This window comes from Babylonia areolata, chromosome 21 (genome assembly GCF_041734735.1).
Source record: "Babylonia areolata isolate BAREFJ2019XMU chromosome 21, ASM4173473v1, whole genome shotgun sequence".
In the NCBI taxonomy this organism is placed as follows: domain Eukaryota; kingdom Metazoa; phylum Mollusca; class Gastropoda; order Neogastropoda; family Buccinidae; genus Babylonia; species Babylonia areolata.
In genome coordinates this window covers 9,930,527-9,951,716 of record NC_134896.1, presented here as the reverse complement: position 1 = coordinate 9,951,716, position 21,190 = coordinate 9,930,527, and the positions used below count along the sequence as shown (strand labels likewise).

The 21,190-nt window shown below is 39.0% G+C and overlaps 1 protein-coding gene across 1 annotated transcript; it reads right to left on the bottom strand.

Moving 5' to 3' along the window:
- Positions 1–1,502: 1,502 nt before the first annotated feature.
- On the bottom strand, positions 1,503–20,922 carry LOC143296043 (beclin 1-associated autophagy-related key regulator-like). Its single transcript, XM_076607789.1, has 9 exons — positions 20,741–20,922; positions 20,552–20,614; positions 17,797–17,839; positions 15,719–15,800; positions 14,684–14,942; positions 11,062–11,231; positions 8,947–9,103; positions 6,827–6,997; positions 1,503–5,011 (listed from the first exon to the last, which is right to left on the bottom strand). Exons 1-9 carry the CDS (start codon positions 20,920–20,922, stop codon positions 4,696–4,698), a joined length of 1,443 nt encoding a protein of 480 aa, XP_076463904.1. The 3' UTR covers positions 1,503–4,695.
- Between the last annotated feature and the right edge of the window lie 268 nt (positions 20,923–21,190).

The following is a 21,190-nucleotide window of genomic DNA, read 5'->3' as shown; positions in this document are numbered from 1 at the left end:
CCCAAAGGCCTAGACATCCGTCAGGGCAGTGAATTAATATCCACTGTGTCAAGGCCTTGGCACAGGAAGGCTGGAGACAAATTTCTCCCAGCCAGTCGGGTAACTCGGAGTAAAGTGTCTTTCCAAAGAACATGCCATGCCAAAATGGAGCCTCAAACCCTGATTACTGGTAAACACTGGATCAGAAGTCCAATGCCAAGCTGACTGCCAAGGCACCCCATTTTATCACCTGTCTAAAACTTCAGCATAGATTCAAAACTGACTGATCTGGATAGTCAGTATATACAAAACATAAACTTGTCCCTCTAAAAACAAACTTTTGCCAACATTCTTTTTGTTATTAAAAAAAATGAAAAGGTTAGGTTTCTGAGACATGCAAGAAACATGATTATGTCACACTCATCATCCTTTGAAATACTGAAATAAAGATTTAGCATTCTGACAGACATGCTGTGGTCTGGAACCCCAAGATGTCTGACATGAAAAAGTGGTTAATTCTCCTTCACCATTTATGCACTGATTCAACCATAAAAGCATGTTGGTGCTAAACGACTACTGCATATATTTAACTGCCCACCATAAATTTTCATGCCAGTTACAACATGACAACTGATCCCCACACTGTCATGTTTAATCTATTCACAGTTTAACATGATTGATACACCGATAGCTGATCCCGCATTATATTACCTGCTCACACAATCCTTAACACTGACATAACCTTAAAACATGGAATTAAAGAACACAAAAACTATTTAATTGTCCTCCATTACTGACAAGCTTGTTAACAAGGCAGCGGATACCTACATATATATTTTTCAACCCATTTACACCATCCTTTACACTGACTCAATCATCTTCAATAGGTAACACGGAAAGAAAAAATCATGTCATGTGAAAATTGGCAAGCGAATACAAGCCTTGGAAGTTGAAGGGGAGAGCACCCTGCAATTAACATCATTTGGAAAAAAAAAAAAAAAAAAAAAAAAAGTTGTTGAAAGCACTGAAACTTGGGGAAAAAACAACAAACCAACACACAACACAACCAACACTTTGGCAACAACAAAACCGCATTATTTTCACTTTTTTCCCCAACTGCTGCAAGGGTCACATGCTATCGATCTCTCAGCTACCATGTACACACACCTGACATGCATACCTGGCCTTGCCATTCTCTCCTGTCCACTTTATTTACATATTGCATTGAGGGCATCGCATTGTGGGGTACCTAGGCTATCAGCAACTGATGCCAGTGAACACACAGACATGAAAATACAAAAATCATATCCTGTACAATTATCATTGTCTCTGTATAAATTTGCAAGCAAATGATCAAAAGTTGTGCAAATGGAGAACAGTCATTCAACTTTAAAGAGCAAACATCATACACACAGGCATGACTCGCATTCCCTCCTGCAAAAATAGCTGCTTTCAAAATGCCAAATTATTTGCAGATAATACATATTACAAAGTGGTGACCAAAAAACAAACAACTGCCCCCCCCCCCCCCCCCAAAAAAAAAAACAACCAAGAAGAATAAACCAAACAATATCTCATTATCCATTTCATCATGATTATTGAGGAAAAAATGTGTCACTGAAGTAGTTACTTGATACAATGATCTACATAAAACTACAAGCAATCTGGACAACAAAAACTTGAATGCATCAACAGACAATGAGCAGGCTGAAAATACTGGGTAAAGAAAGAAAACGACCATAGTGTAAAAGCTTAACAGGCACAAACCACTGCTTCACTGAGCATTAACCAAGGAAAAAAAACCTAAAATAACAACCCTCCACTCTAGTATGATGTCTGTATACACATGTTCACTGAATCTTAAAAAAAAATTTCCCCCAAGGAATTTTACTGAGTTCAGATCCAAGTTACTGGGGCATGCACTATTATCAGGGAAAATCCATGTACTATGTCATTATTTCGTAGGATATAATTTTTTTCTCTCTTACAAGTAAGAGATGGTTATTATATAAAGTGAAACCATTTAGGTCACAGGCAATATTCTTTATCTTATTTCTTAAAGAAGGTGACTTGCTGCACCTACTTTCAATTTCTCCTCATAAGCGGGGGCAGTGCTTTGCACAGGGCAGTCATGAGACCCCTGCCGCAGTCTGCACCAATTGGTCACAGAAAGTGTGTTAGATTAAACATAGTTTTAGGAAATAAAATTTACTTTAAAGTAGTAGGAACAGCGGTTTATATATATATGTGTGTGTGTGTGTGTGTGTGTGCTTTCAGTGCCTGAATTGTGATGCCACACCCTCATATCTTTCTGAGCTTGTTAACCCGTATTTGCCAAACAAAACATTAAGATCTCTTGATTCCTCCCAGCTAACTGTTCCCTGATACTTCCTGAACTCCTGTGGAAAGAGGTCATTTTCTGTCTTTGGCCCAACAACTTGGAATTCTCTGCCTATTGCTCTCAGACAAACAACTCATCTATCTACCTTTAAAGTAAATCTTAAAACTTATCTCTTTAAGAAATACTTGCCATAACTCAAACAGTGCTGTTGTCCCAGGCCCATGGCAATGTGAGTGTGTGTGATAGGAGAGTAGAGAGAATGGGAGTGGGTAGATGAATGGTGGTGGTGTGTTTCGAAAGGGAGAATGACCTAATTTATAATTTTTTTTATCCCTTTTACCTTTTTATCCAAAATTTTATTTTACAATTTTTACAAAATCTGTGGCACGCATATTACAATTATGTTCCTGTTTACATGTATGTATTTTAAGTGAAAATTGCTGTCATCTCAGCCATTTAATCAAGTGTGTGTCTGTGAGTGGGTGTTAGTGTGAGTGTTGGAGTGTAACAGTTGTGGTATTGATAGTATGCTACTTTGTGAGTTTTATGCATTGTGATTTTTTATAATATTAATGATTTTGTTTTGTTTCTACTACTTTTTATATGCTTTCTTGTTTCACTTTAGGTACTGCATTGTAAAGCGCTTAGAGCTTGCTTATGCTTGTATTAGTTGTGGTATTGATAGTATGCTACTTTGTGAGTTTTATGCATTGTGTTTTTTATAATATTAATGATTTTGTTTTGTTTCTACTACTTTTTATATGCTTTCTTGTTTCACTTTAGGTACTGCATTGTAAAACGCTTAGAGCTTGCTTATGCGCTTGTATTATAGCGCTATATAAAAATAAAATATTATTATTAATGTATATATATATATATATATATATATATAAATATGACTCTCAAACTAGGAGGCAAAATTGCACTGGCTCTTAGTGCTGCAACCTTGCGGGCTAGTTGGCCTTTGGGAACCATCCCAACACTGACTGTCCTAAAACCCTCTTGGCCGAGAGAGTGGGGATGTAACTTGGGCAAGACACTCTCCACTATAATCAAATTCTGGCCCAAATAGTTGGAACAGCAGCTGCCTCCTCTGCTGTTCTGATGGTCATAGTCGGACATGACTGATTATCATATATATATATTTTTTTTATTGTTACTGCCTACAACATTGCTATTGGGGAGAGTTTCAGCCCCACTATAGTGGGGGACCTTTCGTTGCTTGCTGAGCAATGATGTCATTGACAGCCCACCACCATAACTGGCTTTTCTGAGTTTGCACTGACTGTGTTAGGACAACTTTCCGGCAGAGTTTATATACAGATCAGTTCGAATATGTAATGGCAGAGATGTGACAAGAAACACACTCAAAATAATTGGTGTAATAATAAAGCCAAATATATCTTGTAAATTTGCAAAAAATAGTCACAAAATTGTTCAAAACCCTTTTGTCAGGACAGCAATTTCCACTATGATATTTTAGCCTTTCGGTGATCTAGAAAAAACAGGAAATGACATGCGCATGCAATTCTCGCTACAAAATAACAGGAGAATCTCCTTGAAAATCAGACAAAAGTGGGTCTTCAAACTCTCCAACCTTCTTATCCACTTGTGATTGACCTCTGTACCTCAGTTCTCATCCTACATTGAGCATTCCCCATTGATTCTTTCAACTGGAACTTCTGATGAGTATTTTTGGCATGTCTACTTTGAAATCACTCACCAAATTTCTGTGGGCACCTGAAAACATCAACTAATGTTCTGGTTTTCTCTAACTGATTCTGAATGTTGCAAACTCTGAAACATCAACATATTTTCAGCAAATTGATTCTTTCCATGGGCAGAATAGATTAGAAAGAGGGCTGACAAAGAAAATAGTGTGAAGGGATAACGTGTATTTATGGCAAAATTTTGAGTTGATGGAGTTGATCAACGTGTGTCACAGCAAGTACACCTCATGAATGATGAAAACCCAGTCAAATCCCAAGACCCTGCATGTCATACTAACTTAACATCTTACCTCACTATGCTTTCAATACTCACACATTTCATAAACATAGCAATGCAAAGGAATGAATAAACGCAGATTCCAAAGTAGGAAAAGAACAACAACAACAACAAAAAAACCCAGAAGAGACAATCATCTCGGGAAAAACAAAATCATACAAAGGTACATACCCCATTCCAACATCATATAACATACAAAGAGAAAAGAAAATGTCAAGATTCAAAATACACACACACACACAAAAGAAAACATGAACAAAACCCCTAAAAGACTCTGAAGAGAAGTCAACATACACAAGAAAGAAACCAAAAAACCCCAACCAACCAACCAAACAACCCTGCTAGGTCCATACAGTCAAGGCCTCACATCAACTGTTCCCATCACTCGGGCGCCGACCCCCAGTGGCCGTCCTCCACAGTGAGGTCACCGACGCAGCTGCGGAGGTGATGAGGTCACTGGCAGTGGACTGGGTCCCGGCCAGGACCTGTCCGGCGTAGGCCGCAGGGCTGTAGGTCCAGGAGGCGCTCTCATGCATGGGGATGGGCATCTCAGGAATGTCCCCGCGGCTGACAAAGTCCCATTCTTGAGGGGCTTCCAGCTCGTCTTTGTCCACGTCCTCCTCGCTCTCACAGCCGTCGTTCACCACCTCCACCATCTGAGGCTGCTCTTTGTAAGGCAGACTCCTGTTATCGCAACATATGGTGGGTTTTTTGTTGTTGTTAGTACTGTTTCTGGGCTGAGCTGGTGGAGAGTAAATGTTACATCTTTGGAAAATTTGCAAACCTTTGCAGATAGTAAATGATAATAAAAGTTTAATTCATTTAGCACCTTTCCTTGTAAAACAGACTCAACTGCCCTGTGCAATGTAAAAACCAACATTATGAAGCATGCATTCAACCACTAAAATGAAATCTTACATGCATAACCCTGCACAGATAGACAGCCAAACACTAATTTATGATACAAGACATGCACAAAAATCATACACAACACTCATCATAATCACAATACCTAAAATAGCTAAAGTTTATGATGATCAAATAAAATGCACCATTTTAAGGCAACATGCCATAAAAACACATAACAACAAAAATAAACAACGAAAGCTGGTTGTGATATGTGGGGTGGAGGATGTATTTTTTTTCCTACTAAAGAATAGTACATGACTTCAGCAAATAAGTGTTACAGATTGCTGGCCATCACACACCAGCTGATGGAAAACGCTAAGCAAAATTAGAGCAGTGTGCCCTCGTTTTGTTTTGGAAGGAAGTTATATGACTATCCAACCCTCTCAGCCTGCTTCCCATCTGGTTTCTATGGACGCAAAAGCTGAGTGGTTAAAGTGACCGACTTTCAATCTGTGGGTCCTGGGTTAACAATTCCAGAAGCGCGACTGGTGGGTCAAGGGTGGAGATTTCTCCAGTCTCACATCAATAGATGTTCAGACCTGTTAGAGCCTGAACCCCCTTGTGCGTATACATATGCTGGTGACTATATTATAGACACCTTAAAAGTCAAGGACCTTGTAATCCATGTCAGCATATGTTGGGTCATGGAAACAAGAACATCCCCAGCATGCACACCCATGAAAACTAGAGTATGGTTGCCTGACTGATGGGATAAAAATGGTCATACAGATAACAGCCTGCCAGTACATATAAAAGAACATGGGAGTTGCATCTCATGAATGCAGAAGATGATGATGATAATGATGATGTACATGTCCACAACATTATCAAAGTTGACATTTACCACATAATATGAATATATTTTCACATACAAGTACATCCACTTTATGCTGGGACCAGTTTATAATGCAAAAGTGCTGTCTGTTAAACAGCTGTCCGTTTTGTTTGCTTTTTCTTGCTTTTTCCCCCCTTCTATTGTTAGCCTGCTTTCTATCATTTGCTAAATGTGTTTCTCTTCCTTACACTCTGTAATAACTGAACTACTTTGCTTACTGCCCATGCTGCCCAGTGGCAGGTCGGGCAGCAATGAAGTTCTGCCACTCTTGTCTGCTCTGGGCCATTCTCTGAATGGTACCCCAGGCAGACAATAATTGAGCATAAAAAAACAAAAGAAAGAACAAAATATTAAAAAATAAAGAAGAAAAAAAAGTGGCCTCTCATGCCCTGCTCTCATGGTGACCTCAGTTTCGATACCCCTCCACTTCTGTATTTGGGGTGTGTCTTGTCAAGGTCTTTAGTGTTGGTGGATTCATGGGGAACTACCGTTAGAGGGTCCTGGTCACTCTTGGGGAGACGCTCACTCAGTCTGGCTCCGTGACTAAGCCATTATTATTGTCATTAGGGGGCGTAGTAGGTGGTGTCCAAAGTATAGTAAACCAGAACAGGCACTACCGAACACCACTGAAGTGACTCAGCAGCAGTGCAGGGTCTCCTCTGGTGTGTGGCCTCCTGGCGACCTAACGTCAATGGTTTCATGTGGACTGCCGGCACTAAAAAAAAATGGAGGTGTGGTCTGCGCCCCTCACTCACCTGCCCAGGCGATCGGCCTGCAGCAGCAGCAGCAGGTTGTGCATGGTGTGGCGGGCGGTGATCTGGCTGGTGTCCACCCCCTGGGAGAAGCACAGGTGTAGCATGTTGTGGTTCAGCCGACTGACCGCCTGCTGCAGCTGTTTCTCGCTGAAGTCGTTGCAGCCAAACGTGCTGCACGAGCCGAGCAGAGCAATTCCAATCACCATGATTGATTTAAAAAAAAAAAAAAAAAAACTTAAATTTTTTTAAATATATTTCTTTTATTATTGTTTCAGTTTTTCATGGGTGAGAGTGACTGGACTGATTTTTTTGTTCACACAAAAAATGTTTGCTGAAATCAATGTGCATGTCTTAACCTTTTGAGCCCTGACCACTGCTTTACCGGTGGTGGGGAGGGGTGGCATAATGCCTGGCCACTGGATGAGCGGTGCATAAACACTTGTGTTGTGTTTTGCTATTGGTTGACTTATATTGAAGAGCCAATCAGAAAAACCATAATATTCTGACGTCAGCAAATGTAGTACCAACATTGCCGTGCCTTTTCCCTGTGTTTTGTGCATGTGCTTTGGATAAAAAAGATCAATTTCTACCATGAAGCGTGCAGAGTCTCAACCTGACACGCCTCCTTTGATCAACTGATTCTGCATGCTCAGATTCATTTTCAACATCACTATCTGTAGCAAAATCATCTGATTCGAATTCCACCTCACTATCAGAGTAATCATTGTCATACTCTACTTCCGATAAATCATCAAGCATATCAATTACTTGCTGCGTTGTGTACAGTTGTTTTCTCGCACGTTTTGTCCCTGATTTCTGCCCTGATGGGCCAAGTTGAGACTCTGCACGCTTCAAGTGTTTACGCACCACTCAACCGATGGCTGGGCATTATGTCATTTTTCTCTGCCACCGGTAAAGTGGTGGTCAGGGCTCAAAGGGTTTAATACCAATTATTTGCAAATTTTGGCTCAGGAGCTCAGGCAGAAGGGTTAAAATTGCTCAGGAACTCAGAGCTCAAAGGGTTAATATGGAAACAAAGTGAAATAAAGGAAAAACGAAAATAGGCAGAATTATTGAAAAAAACCAAAAAAAACAAAAAAAAAACAACCAAAAACGGAATGCCAATAATATTATATGAAAAAAAATCCAGAGTGTCAATATGGAAATCCTTCCACAAAAATAATAAACCTATTCACATTTATATTATGAAAAAAAAAATCTTTGCCCATGTCCAGGTTCAATCTGGCAACCTCCTTAATGTCAAGGTTTCAACTCGGAACATTTGACCCAGCATCAATACACATGTCCTCTGAGCAATGGAAAATACATCACTCTGACTGTCTTAACTTTTTGTCAGCTGTAATTGAAAATTACCTATTCCTTTAATACTTTAAGAAACAGATAAACCAACTGGCCTAAAATCTAGAAGATACTGCCACTGGTCAATGTACCAAATTTGAAATGCAATCAGATATATAAATGAGATGCATGGATGCACAACTTAAAACATGATTAAAAGATTCTAATATCCAGTCACCCTGTGACACTGCTCAGGCATGGAGGATTTCTGACAACAATGGAAACAACCACCACAGCAATAGAGAGACCAAGCAAATCCTGTGGTTGTACAAAGAGACTGTCATATGAATCAAGAACATGAATTCCTTTGACACTTGTGGCATGAAGGGATTAAATTAGCATCATTGTTATGAACACCATAATTAAAGCATAAACAACAAAATTCAGACATGTCAAATAGGTGATAAAAACAGATAGACAAATGATTATGTCATCTTCTAATCATTACCATTTTGATGAATTTCCCAATTTTCAAACAAACTTTCTTCCCTACTTTAAACAAATTGCAAAAATCAAAAACTGATTTTGAATTCAAATATTTCTTTAGAATGAACTCATTTTGAAGATACGCAAATTTCGGCCATTCCATGAACTTATTTCGAAGATATGCAAATTTCAGGAATTCCATAATGAAATGAAATCCCTCTCCAATCATACCATACTACAGTTACAATTCTGCACTTTATACGGACAATGATGACATCTACCAGCCTCAACACATGAAGTAAGAGGACTGACGTGGTGACCGCCGAAGAACTGACCTGTACGAGATCTTCCTGGGCAGACTGACCATGAGGACGGCGGAGAGGATCTGCAGTAGCTGTGTGGTGTGACACAACCCAGAGACGACAGCGTACGTTGGGTTGCTGGCTGTGTAACGCTGGTTGTCATCTGCCAGGCTGGCAAGTTCTTGACGCTCTGAAACACATAGAGAAGTAAAAAAACAACAAAAAAAACAAACAAAAAAAAAAAAACCAAACCCAAAAACAAGCATCACCGCCTTTGAGAGTAATCTGGCTGCTGCAGATGTATTCTTTTTTTCATGTTTTATGTAAAAGCAAAAAATGACTATTTATGGCAGTTTGGGCAGTGAATTCATATCCAGTGTGTCTGGGGCTTGGTGGGGTGCCTCATCCTCTCCTTTTGCCATTTTAACCTTCCCAAACTGGTCAGGTATTCATTCATTCCCAACTGGGTGGAGTGAGGAAAATCAGCATAAAGTGCCTTCCCCAAGGAGAAAACACCGATGTTGAAACAGGGCCTTGAACTCAGATCGGTGATAAACACTGGATACGACGACCAACGCCTAAATGATGCTGCCACAGCGCCTCTAAATGTAACTTTATAAATCTGAAAAATCATAAGCTACTAATAACATCAATATATTATAAAGTGCTGCACAGATCCAACAGAAGTGGGTTTTTTAAATTCACCATCAACAAGAGTTTAACAGTCTGCACCTGGTGGCATCACTGACAGTTCTTGACAGACTGATGGCCGACAAAAACATCACTGCTGACAGATGAGCACAGATGTAAGTGCACAGCTATCTACGCTTACAATGTTGACAGACACGAGTGCTTCAGTTCACCACTTTAAACATAAAGCTGTATGGTCAAACTCACAGTCCATATTTCAAGCCACTGGAGCCCTGCTAGGCTTTGTTTTGTTGCTTTATGTAAACCTGCTCTCATTAATTTTTCTTTTTTCAGAAGCAAAACTTCCAGTTTTCAGTAAGCTCAAAAGAAAAACAAAAAATCAATCATGTTACTGAGTGTGTGCAAAATCATGTGTGCATATGTGTGTGTGTGTTTGCAAATATGTGTGTTTACTCCCCAAATTCTTGTTGAAAGATGGATAAAAACAATATGTAGTTCAACTTGTTCTTTCAGGACACAAGCCTGTCTCTTCACTGCACCCCCCCACCCCTCTCACCACACTGAATAGATTTCACACAAACAACTAAAACTGCAACAATCTACAACAATGACTTACATAATTAGTTCTCCAGCAATACGTACTGCACTCCTTAACTTTGGAAAATGACATTACAACTGACAACTCTTGCTGTTGATAAGCACATTATAATTTAGTTGCCTGCCAAAACAATGGCAATGATGCTGTCAAAATGTCATCAACTGATTCTATAAACATGCCCCACAATGTGCTACCATGAGGAATGAAAGTGGATAAAAACAAACATGAAGGTGACAAAAGTGAGCATGAGGGTGGGGATGAGGGCTAAGGGGGGAAGGGGGAGGGGGGGAGAAGATGTGCTGATGAAATACATCGAAAGGGCAGGCTGTATATGTCAAGATGGATTTGCAACATCTATGATAAACAACCTGTTTCAATGGTCACTGTCAATGGTTTAGTCTGATTCTTAAATACAACGATACATCAAAACAATGTGTGTGTATGTGTGTGTGTGTGTGTGTACGTTCATGTGCATGTGCATGTGAGTGTGCACGTGCATATGTGTATGTTCATTTGCATGTGAGTACATGTGTGTTTGTGTGCGCGCGAGTATGTGCAAGTGTGTGTGTGTGTGTGTGTGTGTGTGTGTGTGTGTGTGTGTGTGTGTAAGTGCCATTCAAAAGCATGTGTATAAGTCAGAATGATAAATTCTAAAGAACACAGTGCTTACGATCATTATATATATATTATATTATATATATCTGAAAACAGCAACCATCTTATTTTTCCTTCTATTTACCAAGTACCTCATAATTCTTTGAACAGCCAAATTCCCTGTAACTTATTTCATAACATCACAAGTACACACACAAATATCCCATGACCCCCATCTCCACCCAACCCACCTTCCCTCCCCTCCCCCTACCCCCCACACATCTCTCACACCACCAGTGACTCACCACTGGTCACCCCGGCGGAGTAGTCCCCGTTACCAGGCAGGACAGACTCGACAATCTTGATAAGGGTGTTGCCATAGCGATCAGTGTGCACCCAGCGGCCACTCATGTAGGTCAGCTGACTTGCCTCTGACAGGGCCCGTGCTGTGCTCATCAGCAGACTGGAGGCTTCCCTGTCCACAGGTGATTACATACAGTGTGATGTGTGTGTGTGTGTGGTGTGTGTGTGTGTGTGTGTGTGTGTGTGTGTGTGACCTTGTGCTTGGGAAGGGTAGGAGTTGGGAGGAGGCTGAGTGTGTGTGTATGTGCATGTGTTGGGGGTGACAGGGTGGGCGTGTGTGTGTGTGTGTGTGTGTTAGGGGTGACAGAGATGTGAGTGAGTGTGTGTGGTGTAAATGTGTGTGTGTATGTGTGTGCATCAGTTTGTGCATGGGATGAGGAGGTGGAGTGTGTGTGTGTGTGTGTGTGTGTGTGTGTGTGTGTGTGTGTGTGTGTACATGCGTCACTTTGTGCATCTGAAGGGCTGGAGTTGGGGCGAGGAGGAGGAGTGTGTGTGTGTGTGTGTGTGTGTGTGTGTGTGTGTGTATGTGTGTGTGTATGTGTGTGTGTGTGTGTACATGTGTGTGTCTGTCACTCTGTGTTTGTGCGCACGCATCACTTTGTACATGTGAAGGGTAGAAGTTGTGTGTGTGCGCATGCATGCGAGCGTGTGCGTTTGTGGGCACGTCATTTTGTGCATGTGAAGGGTAGGGGTGTGTGTGTGTGTGTGTACACTTGTCACTTTGTGCATGTGAAGGGTACAAGTTGGGAGGAGGTGGTTGGTGTGTGTGTGTGTGTGTGTGTGTGTGAGAGAGAGAGAGAGGGAGAGAGAGAGAGAGAGAATGAGTGTCTATATATCACTGTGTGCACTCGTGTATATGGGTGTAGAAGAGCCAGTGTGTGTGTGTGTGTGTGTGTGTGTGTGTGTGTGTGTGTGTGTGTGTGTGTGTCTGTGTGGATATCATTGGTGTAAATCAATGCTGTTTTTAGCCAGGGGTGACAGATGGTAAAAGTACCACTGACAGTGCATTCAATCAGATGATCCCAATGTACACGCAAGGGATTTCAGCACATCACCACAGAGCTAAAAGGGTCAATACAATCAATGCACAAAGATGAACAGAACAGACACGACAAACAGAAGTACACATCTGTCTCTTTCTCGTTTATATGCATATGTTGTAATTTTGTATTGATTTGTATTGAGTTAAATTGAATTGTACTACATTATACTGTATTGTCTTGCATTACCTTTTGTCACAACAGATTTCACTGTGTGAAATTCAGGCTGCTTTCCTCAGAGAGAGTACCTGTATTTCAAAAAATATTTTTCTGCTTGCAAGTTTATCTGTTTTGCTATCAAAGTGAATTTTTCTACAGAATTTTGTCAGTGACAATCCATTTGTTCATTTGTTGCTGTGGGTTCTTTTATATGTGCTAAATGCATGCTACATATGGGACCTTAGTTTATTGTCTTATCCAAAAGACTAGCATCCAGACCAATGCTCAACATCTTGAGAATGGGGGTGAAAATCCCAAGGAGTAAAAATACACACACAAAACACAACAGTCATTCTGATTCGCATACACATAATCACAATTTGAAGGTGTATTAATAATTTACAACTTAAAGTGGTATCAAGACTTTTTTGTCCTTGCAACACTACCAGTGTCTCCATCACGAATAGCTGAAATATAACAACACACCATCTTATAACTTTCATTTTTCATCACAGGGAAAGTCACCAGTCTTGAGAGAGGGAAAGAAACAACAGCATGCGTAAAAGATGGAACTTCTGATTGTGTTGTAACAAAATATTTCACAAGACTATAAAAATACAGAGTGCATGGCAGTTTCAATGAAAACTGAATAGTTAGTGTCCAGTGCATGCTGGACAACAACAGGCACGGATTAACGCCTTCAAACTGACTCACCAAATATGCAATGCAAGGTGTGTGGCCTGATAGTGACCTAACACTGACAGTTCCCTGCAGACTACAGGCACTCAGCAACAGAATGAGCCTGAGTCTGGCTGTACATGGGGGGTTCAGGTTCAGTACTGGTAGCAAGGGGCAGCACAAACAGAACAAGAGAGGCAAGGCCTTCAAGACTCACTTGTGATAAATTAAGTCCCCTAGCATTAATTACAGAGTAATTTCCCTTTTTTTACTATCTGCACCAAAACGTTTGCAAAATAAATAAAAATTCCATGCTTAGCAAAAGAAGTTCCTGTTTGAACAAAAAATGATAATAATGACTGCTCTTGTTGTTGGGTCAGAATATCAGATCAAAGTGCCAAGTTTAGAGAATACAAAAAATATAAATATAACAGTAAATTCAGTTTGCATATAATTAGGCTTCATTTTTTTATTTTTTTATGCCCATCCCAGAGGTGCAATATTGTTTTAAACAAGATGACTCGAAAGAACTGAATTTTTCCTATTTTTATGCCTAATTTGGTGTCAACTGACAAAGTATTTGCAGAAAAAATGTCAATGTTAAAGTTTATCACGGACACACACACACACACACACACACAGACAACCGAACACCGGGTTAAAACACACTCACTTTGTTTACACAAGTGAGTCAATAAAGGGGGAAAAAAGAGGTGGAATATTGTTTTAAACAAGAGGACTGGAAAGAACTGAATTTTTCCTATTTTTATGCCTAATTTGGTGTCAACTGACAAAGTATTTGCAGAGAAAATGTCAATGTTAAAGTTTACCACGGACACACACACACACACACACACAGACAACCGAACACTGGGTTAAAACACAGACTCACTTTGTTTACACAAGTGAGTCAATAAAGGGGAAAAAAAAAAGCTTGCATCTTTTCAAAAAGTATAATACATGAATGGGTGCAACAGCCAAATGGTTAGAGCACTGAACTTTCAGCCCAAGGGTCCTGGGTTTTGATTCTGAAACAGGCACTTGGTGGGGTTAAGGGTGGAGATCCTTCCTATTTCAAATCTCATCTTATGTGCAGATGTGCTGAGCCTTAACCCTCTTCATGTGTTCTCTCACGCAGAGAAAGATCAGCGATGCATGTTAAACTGAACGATCCCATGATCCATGTCAGCGTTTAGCAGGTAATACCAAGATGAATATACACCACATACAAACCCCCCAAAAAAGTAGAAAGGAAATTTTCTATCTAAAATTACGTTTAAATAACATACTTACCGTGACACAAACTAGTGCAGACACCGGCAGGGGTCTGACATTCCTGTCCTGTGCAAACTACTATCCGCCAATGCAGAGAAAAAGAGAGCAACTACAGCCGATAACCTCCAAGTCATAGAACAATATCCAAAACAATCAGCCTAAAACTGAGAAAATGTTCTGGAGATATACTACTCTAGAATAACTCTGTGAATTTCCAGCCTTCCAGAGTTATTTCCCTCCTGGTGACATCATCAGTGACATCACTATGCATGTTCATGATATGTTGTATGGCGCTCAAGGAGTTTTAAACAACAGGATTAAAATGGTTCCACATGAAAAAATCCCACCCGTACAACACACAACTGAACGTGGGAGCTGTGCATCCCACGAATGCAGACAGAAAACAACTCACAGGCTGAGACTGGAACTGCTGGCCCCTTCAGCAGTGAGCTCCACCACGGGAAAGATGAATGTGACCAGGTCGTCAATCACTCGGTGCCGCTCATCCCTCAGCATGGCGTTCCGCTCTTCCAGATCCTGGGCCCTGAGGCGCATCTTTTTCAAGTTGCCATCGTACGTGGCCCGCATCTTGGGCACAGAGGCGTGGGACCTTTGCAGCTTGTCAGCATTGTGCCGGTTGACTCTGGACAGCTCTGAGCGGTATTTCTCACCTGGGTACAACAACACAGATGTGGCCATCATAAGGAGAAAAATGGAACAAAAACAAACAATAATAAAGAACAGCAAAATTCTCCCTCCATTTTTATTTTATTGCTGTCTCCCAACAGGACACATATGGACAGAGAAACAAAAATTGAATCAAGAATGCACTGTATCCTCCTCCCTCCCACACCCCCAACAAATGAAAGTAAAAAAAAAAAAAAAAAAAAAAAAAAAAGTAGACTTCTGTCTTCACAAACTTTCACTTTTTTTTTTTTTAACAAGTCCAAAATCCGTAAATAAAAAGTTGTATTTATTCCATAAATGCTATTGATTACTATGACAAAGTTATTATGGAGTGCCAAGTATTGGTTTGATTATTTCCGTGTTTAGTCGATAGTGTAATTTATATACAAAATAAAATGGTGGTTGACCCAAGAAAGAAATGAACTGTAAACAGACCACAGACACTGCCTACAAGCAACACCGACTATTCTGCTTGTACAATATACTTTACTAATTTCTATTCTGGGGTGCTCTTCTTTATCATAATGATTATATACACATACACAATAACTGATTTGCCAAATAATCAACTGGAACATTTCAGAAAAAAGATCTGAATTTGATCAGATGCTTGACATGAAAAAAGTGTCCATAGTCAAAGTGATGCAAATGATGGTATGACTATTTATCTGAGCAGAGTTGCATTTTGAGTGAAATGACCACAAATAAAGCTATAAAATAAGAGAATATTATAACCATTGTTAGCAAATAAGGTACTCACCTTCTGCCTTTCTTTTCCGAGCTTCCTTGATGGAATGTTGCAACAGGGAGATTTTTTCCTTCAGTTCTTTTATTTCATCTCGCTGAAACATTGATCATGTATGGTTCTGATAAAAGCAAATCAATGTAGTAATTGCTTTGATTTCTTTTACTCAACCCAACCAAACTACACACACACACACACACACATATATATAATATCTACATTACATATCTCAAAAAATATTTAGAACAGAGGAGTGTTGGATATTACTTAAAAACAATTCTGAACAAAATCAGAAAATGAGAAAGGTGCAAAGGGGATTATGCAATTACTGGACAACTGCATTTCCATTAGAATATGTTGATATATATACATGTGTCAATATCAGATTTCTGTTTAACACAATCAATTACGCCACTTTAACATACACAAAAAAGTAGGCACTGCACATTAGATCCATCCCACACTGATGTAATTTCACAAACAATCAGCAGCTAATGGGTTATTGGTACTGTTTATTTGATATTTATTTATTTATTTGGTACAGTACTGACCTTGTGATAAATAACCTTAGCTATCAAGAGCTATAAGGGTTTGTCATCAATGATGCACTCTATCAACAGTATTAAGTTAACTGAAACAATCAATCATAAGTATGTCTAGCTAGAGTCCTGACACGGACTCAGTGACTGATGCTTTATGAGTTCATTTTTTGTCATGGCGGCTGATATCAAAAGGAGCTGAAACACCTAAAAGAAACTGACAAAAGTCCACGAAAAATATTAGTCCACCAGTAGTATTAAGTCACGGGTCATCCAGAGCAGTTCTGTGCTGTGTATTCTACACAAATCAATTGTGGTTGTAAGAATATCATCCACTGTTAATACTAAATAATAATAGTGATAATTAAAACATCCACACAATATTGGGTTTATCTGGTGTCAACAAACAGCAATGGGAGAAAATTACAGTATGGAGGAGAAGTGGTGGAGTGGTGGGTAAACGAAGGAAAAAAAACACTTCAATCTAGCCATATTAAAACATATAAAACTACCACAGATTTTGTTAATTAAATAACAAAGGAAATTATAGGGATGAACTTCACATGATACTGAATACATATTTCATAATTTTTTTTTTTTTAAATGATCGCATCAATATCATCATGTGGGTGTGAAGTATGGTGCCCTAATATTATATGTCTAAGCTGGCATCAAAGTTACAACTGCATTTATATAATATTATTTTGAAACAAAATTATTTAACACATTGTATGGTATATGGAAAAGTATGTCAATAACCTTTAGAATTTTTTTTTTTATACTTGTAAGCAGAAATAGAATGTTGCATTTTTGGTTTAAACTTGCTAATGATACAAACCAGAACAAACTATTTAATTCTCACATTGTGTATTGTTGTTTTTTCACATCAGTTGCATGAAGAAAATAAATCAATAAGTGCTACTGCTATGCTTCATCAACACTACTCTGAATAATATTGGTTTGATTGGTTTGTGGATTCAGCAAGCTTATCCCTCCATTTCACATGCTTCGTTCAAGATTAAGGTAAATCAGTGTTTAAAAGACTAATATATTAAAAACTTGTTCTCTGACTTAGATGGGAAAACGATAGTCAAATTACAAACTGTATAATTTTAAGGATAGGTTTTCTTTTGAAAATTATTTTTAGAGTTCTGCCAGAAATACATGCTTGTGCATTTGCAAGGTTCAGAATGTTAAATAACAATAACTGTCTCTAAAAACAATAACAAGAACAATATTGAATGTTCTAGTCTTTGTGTGTTCAGAACATTAACAAGTCTTTGTGTGTTCAGAACATTAATACATTTTGTCTTCATACTGTCACAGTTTGTGATCAGTTTTATTGCACAAAACATCCCTATTAAGTATTATAAAATATAATACTGTATTATCATATGACAAAAGATCTTAACACAAACACAAGAGCTCATTGTTGCTCACTTGCTTGTTGAAAATTATCTATAATTTGAGCAATTAAAAAAAAAACAGAAAAAAAACATCATTATTATCATATCATCAATATCATAATCTTTGACTTCATCATTGTGCACTTACCTTTGATGCTCTTTCCTCTTTTGCAGCTACACTCTGTTGTATTCTGTATAAAAAAAATATAAAAAAGAAAAGAAAAGAAATAAAGATTAAATGAAATAATATGCAAATCACACAGGCACTATCACATTCAGTCTCAAATCACACAGGCCCAAAACACAGCAAAGTAAAACACATCACATCCACCACAGTCAAAATATACACCAAGGAACCAAACATCACAAAAACCACACCAAAATCATCACAAATGCATACAAATCAACACAAATAGCACATCCAGCGATCAGATCTTGTAAGCATAAACAGCTGGATAAGTTTTACTGAGAAAAATACAGTTTGAAAAGATATGTAATGTGACTGAGTGCTTTCTTGAATGCAGATGTTGGGGAGGTGTGCGGGTAGTGAATTCCACTGTTTGGGTGCAACAAAAGAAAAGAAACATCCACAGAAAGCTTTTGTGTGAATCTTTGTAATAGTGTCAGTTTGCGCATACCATTTGAAGAACAGAGTTGTCTGGATGGTGAACACACAGAAAGTAGATCCGAAAGATACAGGACAAGAATCAGTGAAAAAACTGCCATAAAGGACTGAGAGTTTGTATTGTGTTTGTGCTTGAATGGGGAGCCAGAGAAGGGATGGGAGTGGGGGAATGATGTGTTGACATTTCTTAGCCTTTGAGCTGAGTTGGCTGCAGATAACCTTTTGAAGCTTGTCAACACTGTTTGGGGCAACCAGAAAGAAGAGCATTTCCATTATCGAATCCAGATAGAACAAAAGAACAAACCAAAGTCTTTGTGGTTTCTGTGGTTAAATATTGGTGAATGGAGCTGATTTGATGGAGTGCTCCAGTCGCTGACCTACAAATGTAGTTGATGTGTATGTTGTGTCATGTCATCTAAAAGCATGTACACTACATTGTGTGCAGATGGTGAGAAAGGTATGTCTGAGGTTTCTACCAGGATAGATGAAGGCTTAGGCAAGTCAGGAAATGAGCGCTTTAGTTTAAATGAATGAGAAGTGCTTCTGTTTCATCATCGTTTAGTTTAAGTCTGTGATGTCTTGCATGATTTTGTGTGAACAGTGAAGTTTCATGCTTTGCATTTTTTTTTAAGTAAGCTCACTGACACTGTGGCAGTTATGTGATTCTCAATCTGGAAATTTGCATGTCAGTTGTCAGTGATGTCAGTGAGTGACAAAAGATCCTACATAATTGTACTGTCTCCAGGGTTTCTGTGTGTTTTCACATGTTTCTGACACACCTGATCTAAACAGCTAATTGTAATGCATTGTATTGTGTGCAATGTATTACATTTGCCACAAGAGATTTCTCTCTGTGAAATTCAGGCTGATTTCCTCAGGGAGAGCATGTCATCACAGTGCACTAAGTGCAGTGCCCCCCCCCCCCCCTCCCCCTTCTCTTCTTTTTTTTTTCTGCCAGCAAGTGCATGTGCATTCCTTTTCCTACCAAAGTGGTTTTTTTATACAGGAAATTGCCAGGGACAACCCTTTTGTTGCCGTGGGTTCTTTTACATGTGCTAAGTCCATCCTACACACAGGACCTCAGTTTATCGTCTCATCTGAATGACTTGCATCTAGAACACTTCTCAACACCTAGTGGAGCCTGGAGGAGAAGAAAATACTGGGAAGGGTGGGATTCGAACCTGTGCACACAGATTCTCTAACTTCCTAAGTGGAGCACTGGATGTTACATACAGGCCACCAGTACACTGAAAAGACATTATATCTATAATAATTAATATTCTAAAGCAGTAGATATATTTCCTGTTCTTGCTATTCATATATTTCCTGTTCTTGCTATTCAGACAGATTGATTTAAATATATATATATATAATCATATACTAACACAATCACCAAATCCATCGTCTTTTCAACCAAAGCAATGAACTAAAGCTGACAAACGAAAGAAAAGACCTGAATGTGAAAGAAAAAGCTTTCACAGCTCATTTAGATGAAAACTTTATTCAATGGAATTTAAAAAGAGGGACATAATAAAACTGAAATAACACTCAAATGGATTATCAGTTTCATTCTGGGTCCTCCGTACTGAGGTACAGTATATGATTGCAACCAAAGCAAGTGATGACCATTTTGTTATTTGAGGACTCATCTAGTCAGTGGTCCCTCCCTGATAAGCCAGCTGCACAAGTTTCCACAAGTCTGCTTGGTCTGGTTTGGCTGAAAAGTCCCAGACATATATAGCTGACAGCACATGATCTGAACTGCTGGAGCAGACTGTGTTGGTACTGGAGTTTTTAGTTCATTTCTTTTCTACTTCTGGTGTTCAGCAGCCAATGTTAGGAAATATTAAAATCCTTTTACATCTATTTAATAGTCAGCTATGTTCTGTTACTAATCATGATACAGCTGTGTTTTATTCATAAGAGCAGCCATAACAACGAATAACATCACATCTGGACCACTACTGTTTTCATCAAGAACCCAGGCACATCTCATTTTTTAGGATGTATGCCAGGTTAGTTGAAGCAGTTTGGTACCAATCATATAGATCCTTAAACATTTGAGCAGGATGTAACATTAACAAAATCCGGACATGGATTCTTCTGGCTTGAAGGGAATGTTTTATGTGCATTTTATTATGTTAAAAATGCGCTTCTGATTCCATGGAAACCTAAACAATCATAAAATCCGTGGCAGATGACAACAACGATGACAAAGAGATTATAAATAGTACATTTGCGACACAGATCAGCTGTTCAGTTGACAGATTTGACCTACCTTTTCACCAAATGAACTCGTTCCTCTGAGGCTAAATCTAATCTCTTCTGAAGATCACAGTATCTGAAATAAAAAAACAGAACATTAACACATTAAAAAATCGAATGATGGAACTGTCAAAACACAAGAATTTTTTTTCATGGCGAAAGAGGTCATGGGTCAACGTCACTGTTGAAAACTCGACTGTACCTTTCCGATTCATCAGTACTTCTTGAAAAATTGCCTGACTTGACACACTCTTTGCAGTGAAAAGGACGCCTCGATCGTAAACACAGCGGACACCGTTCTACAGCAACAGCAAGTCCATCTCCAAAGGCAGAATAAAGGAAAGAATCGTAGGGTTCATCACTTTCATATCTCTCGTCTGCCATAACAAAGATCGATCTGTGAGATTTGTTTACTTCCGGCAGTTCATGGGATTGTGGCGCCACGCCACACTCACAAGACGTGCCAAAACACTCAACCAGTTTAGACAAAACAATATTTCTTGGTATTAATTATTTGTGCTTTTCTCTCCTTCTTATCGTAGCGTGTCTCTTATTGATTTAAAAAAAAAAAAAGATTAAAGCATGTAAAATTTTTTTCCCAAGACTTCTGGAAACATGCGAGATTGAGTAATAGCATGACTCGCATTGATGA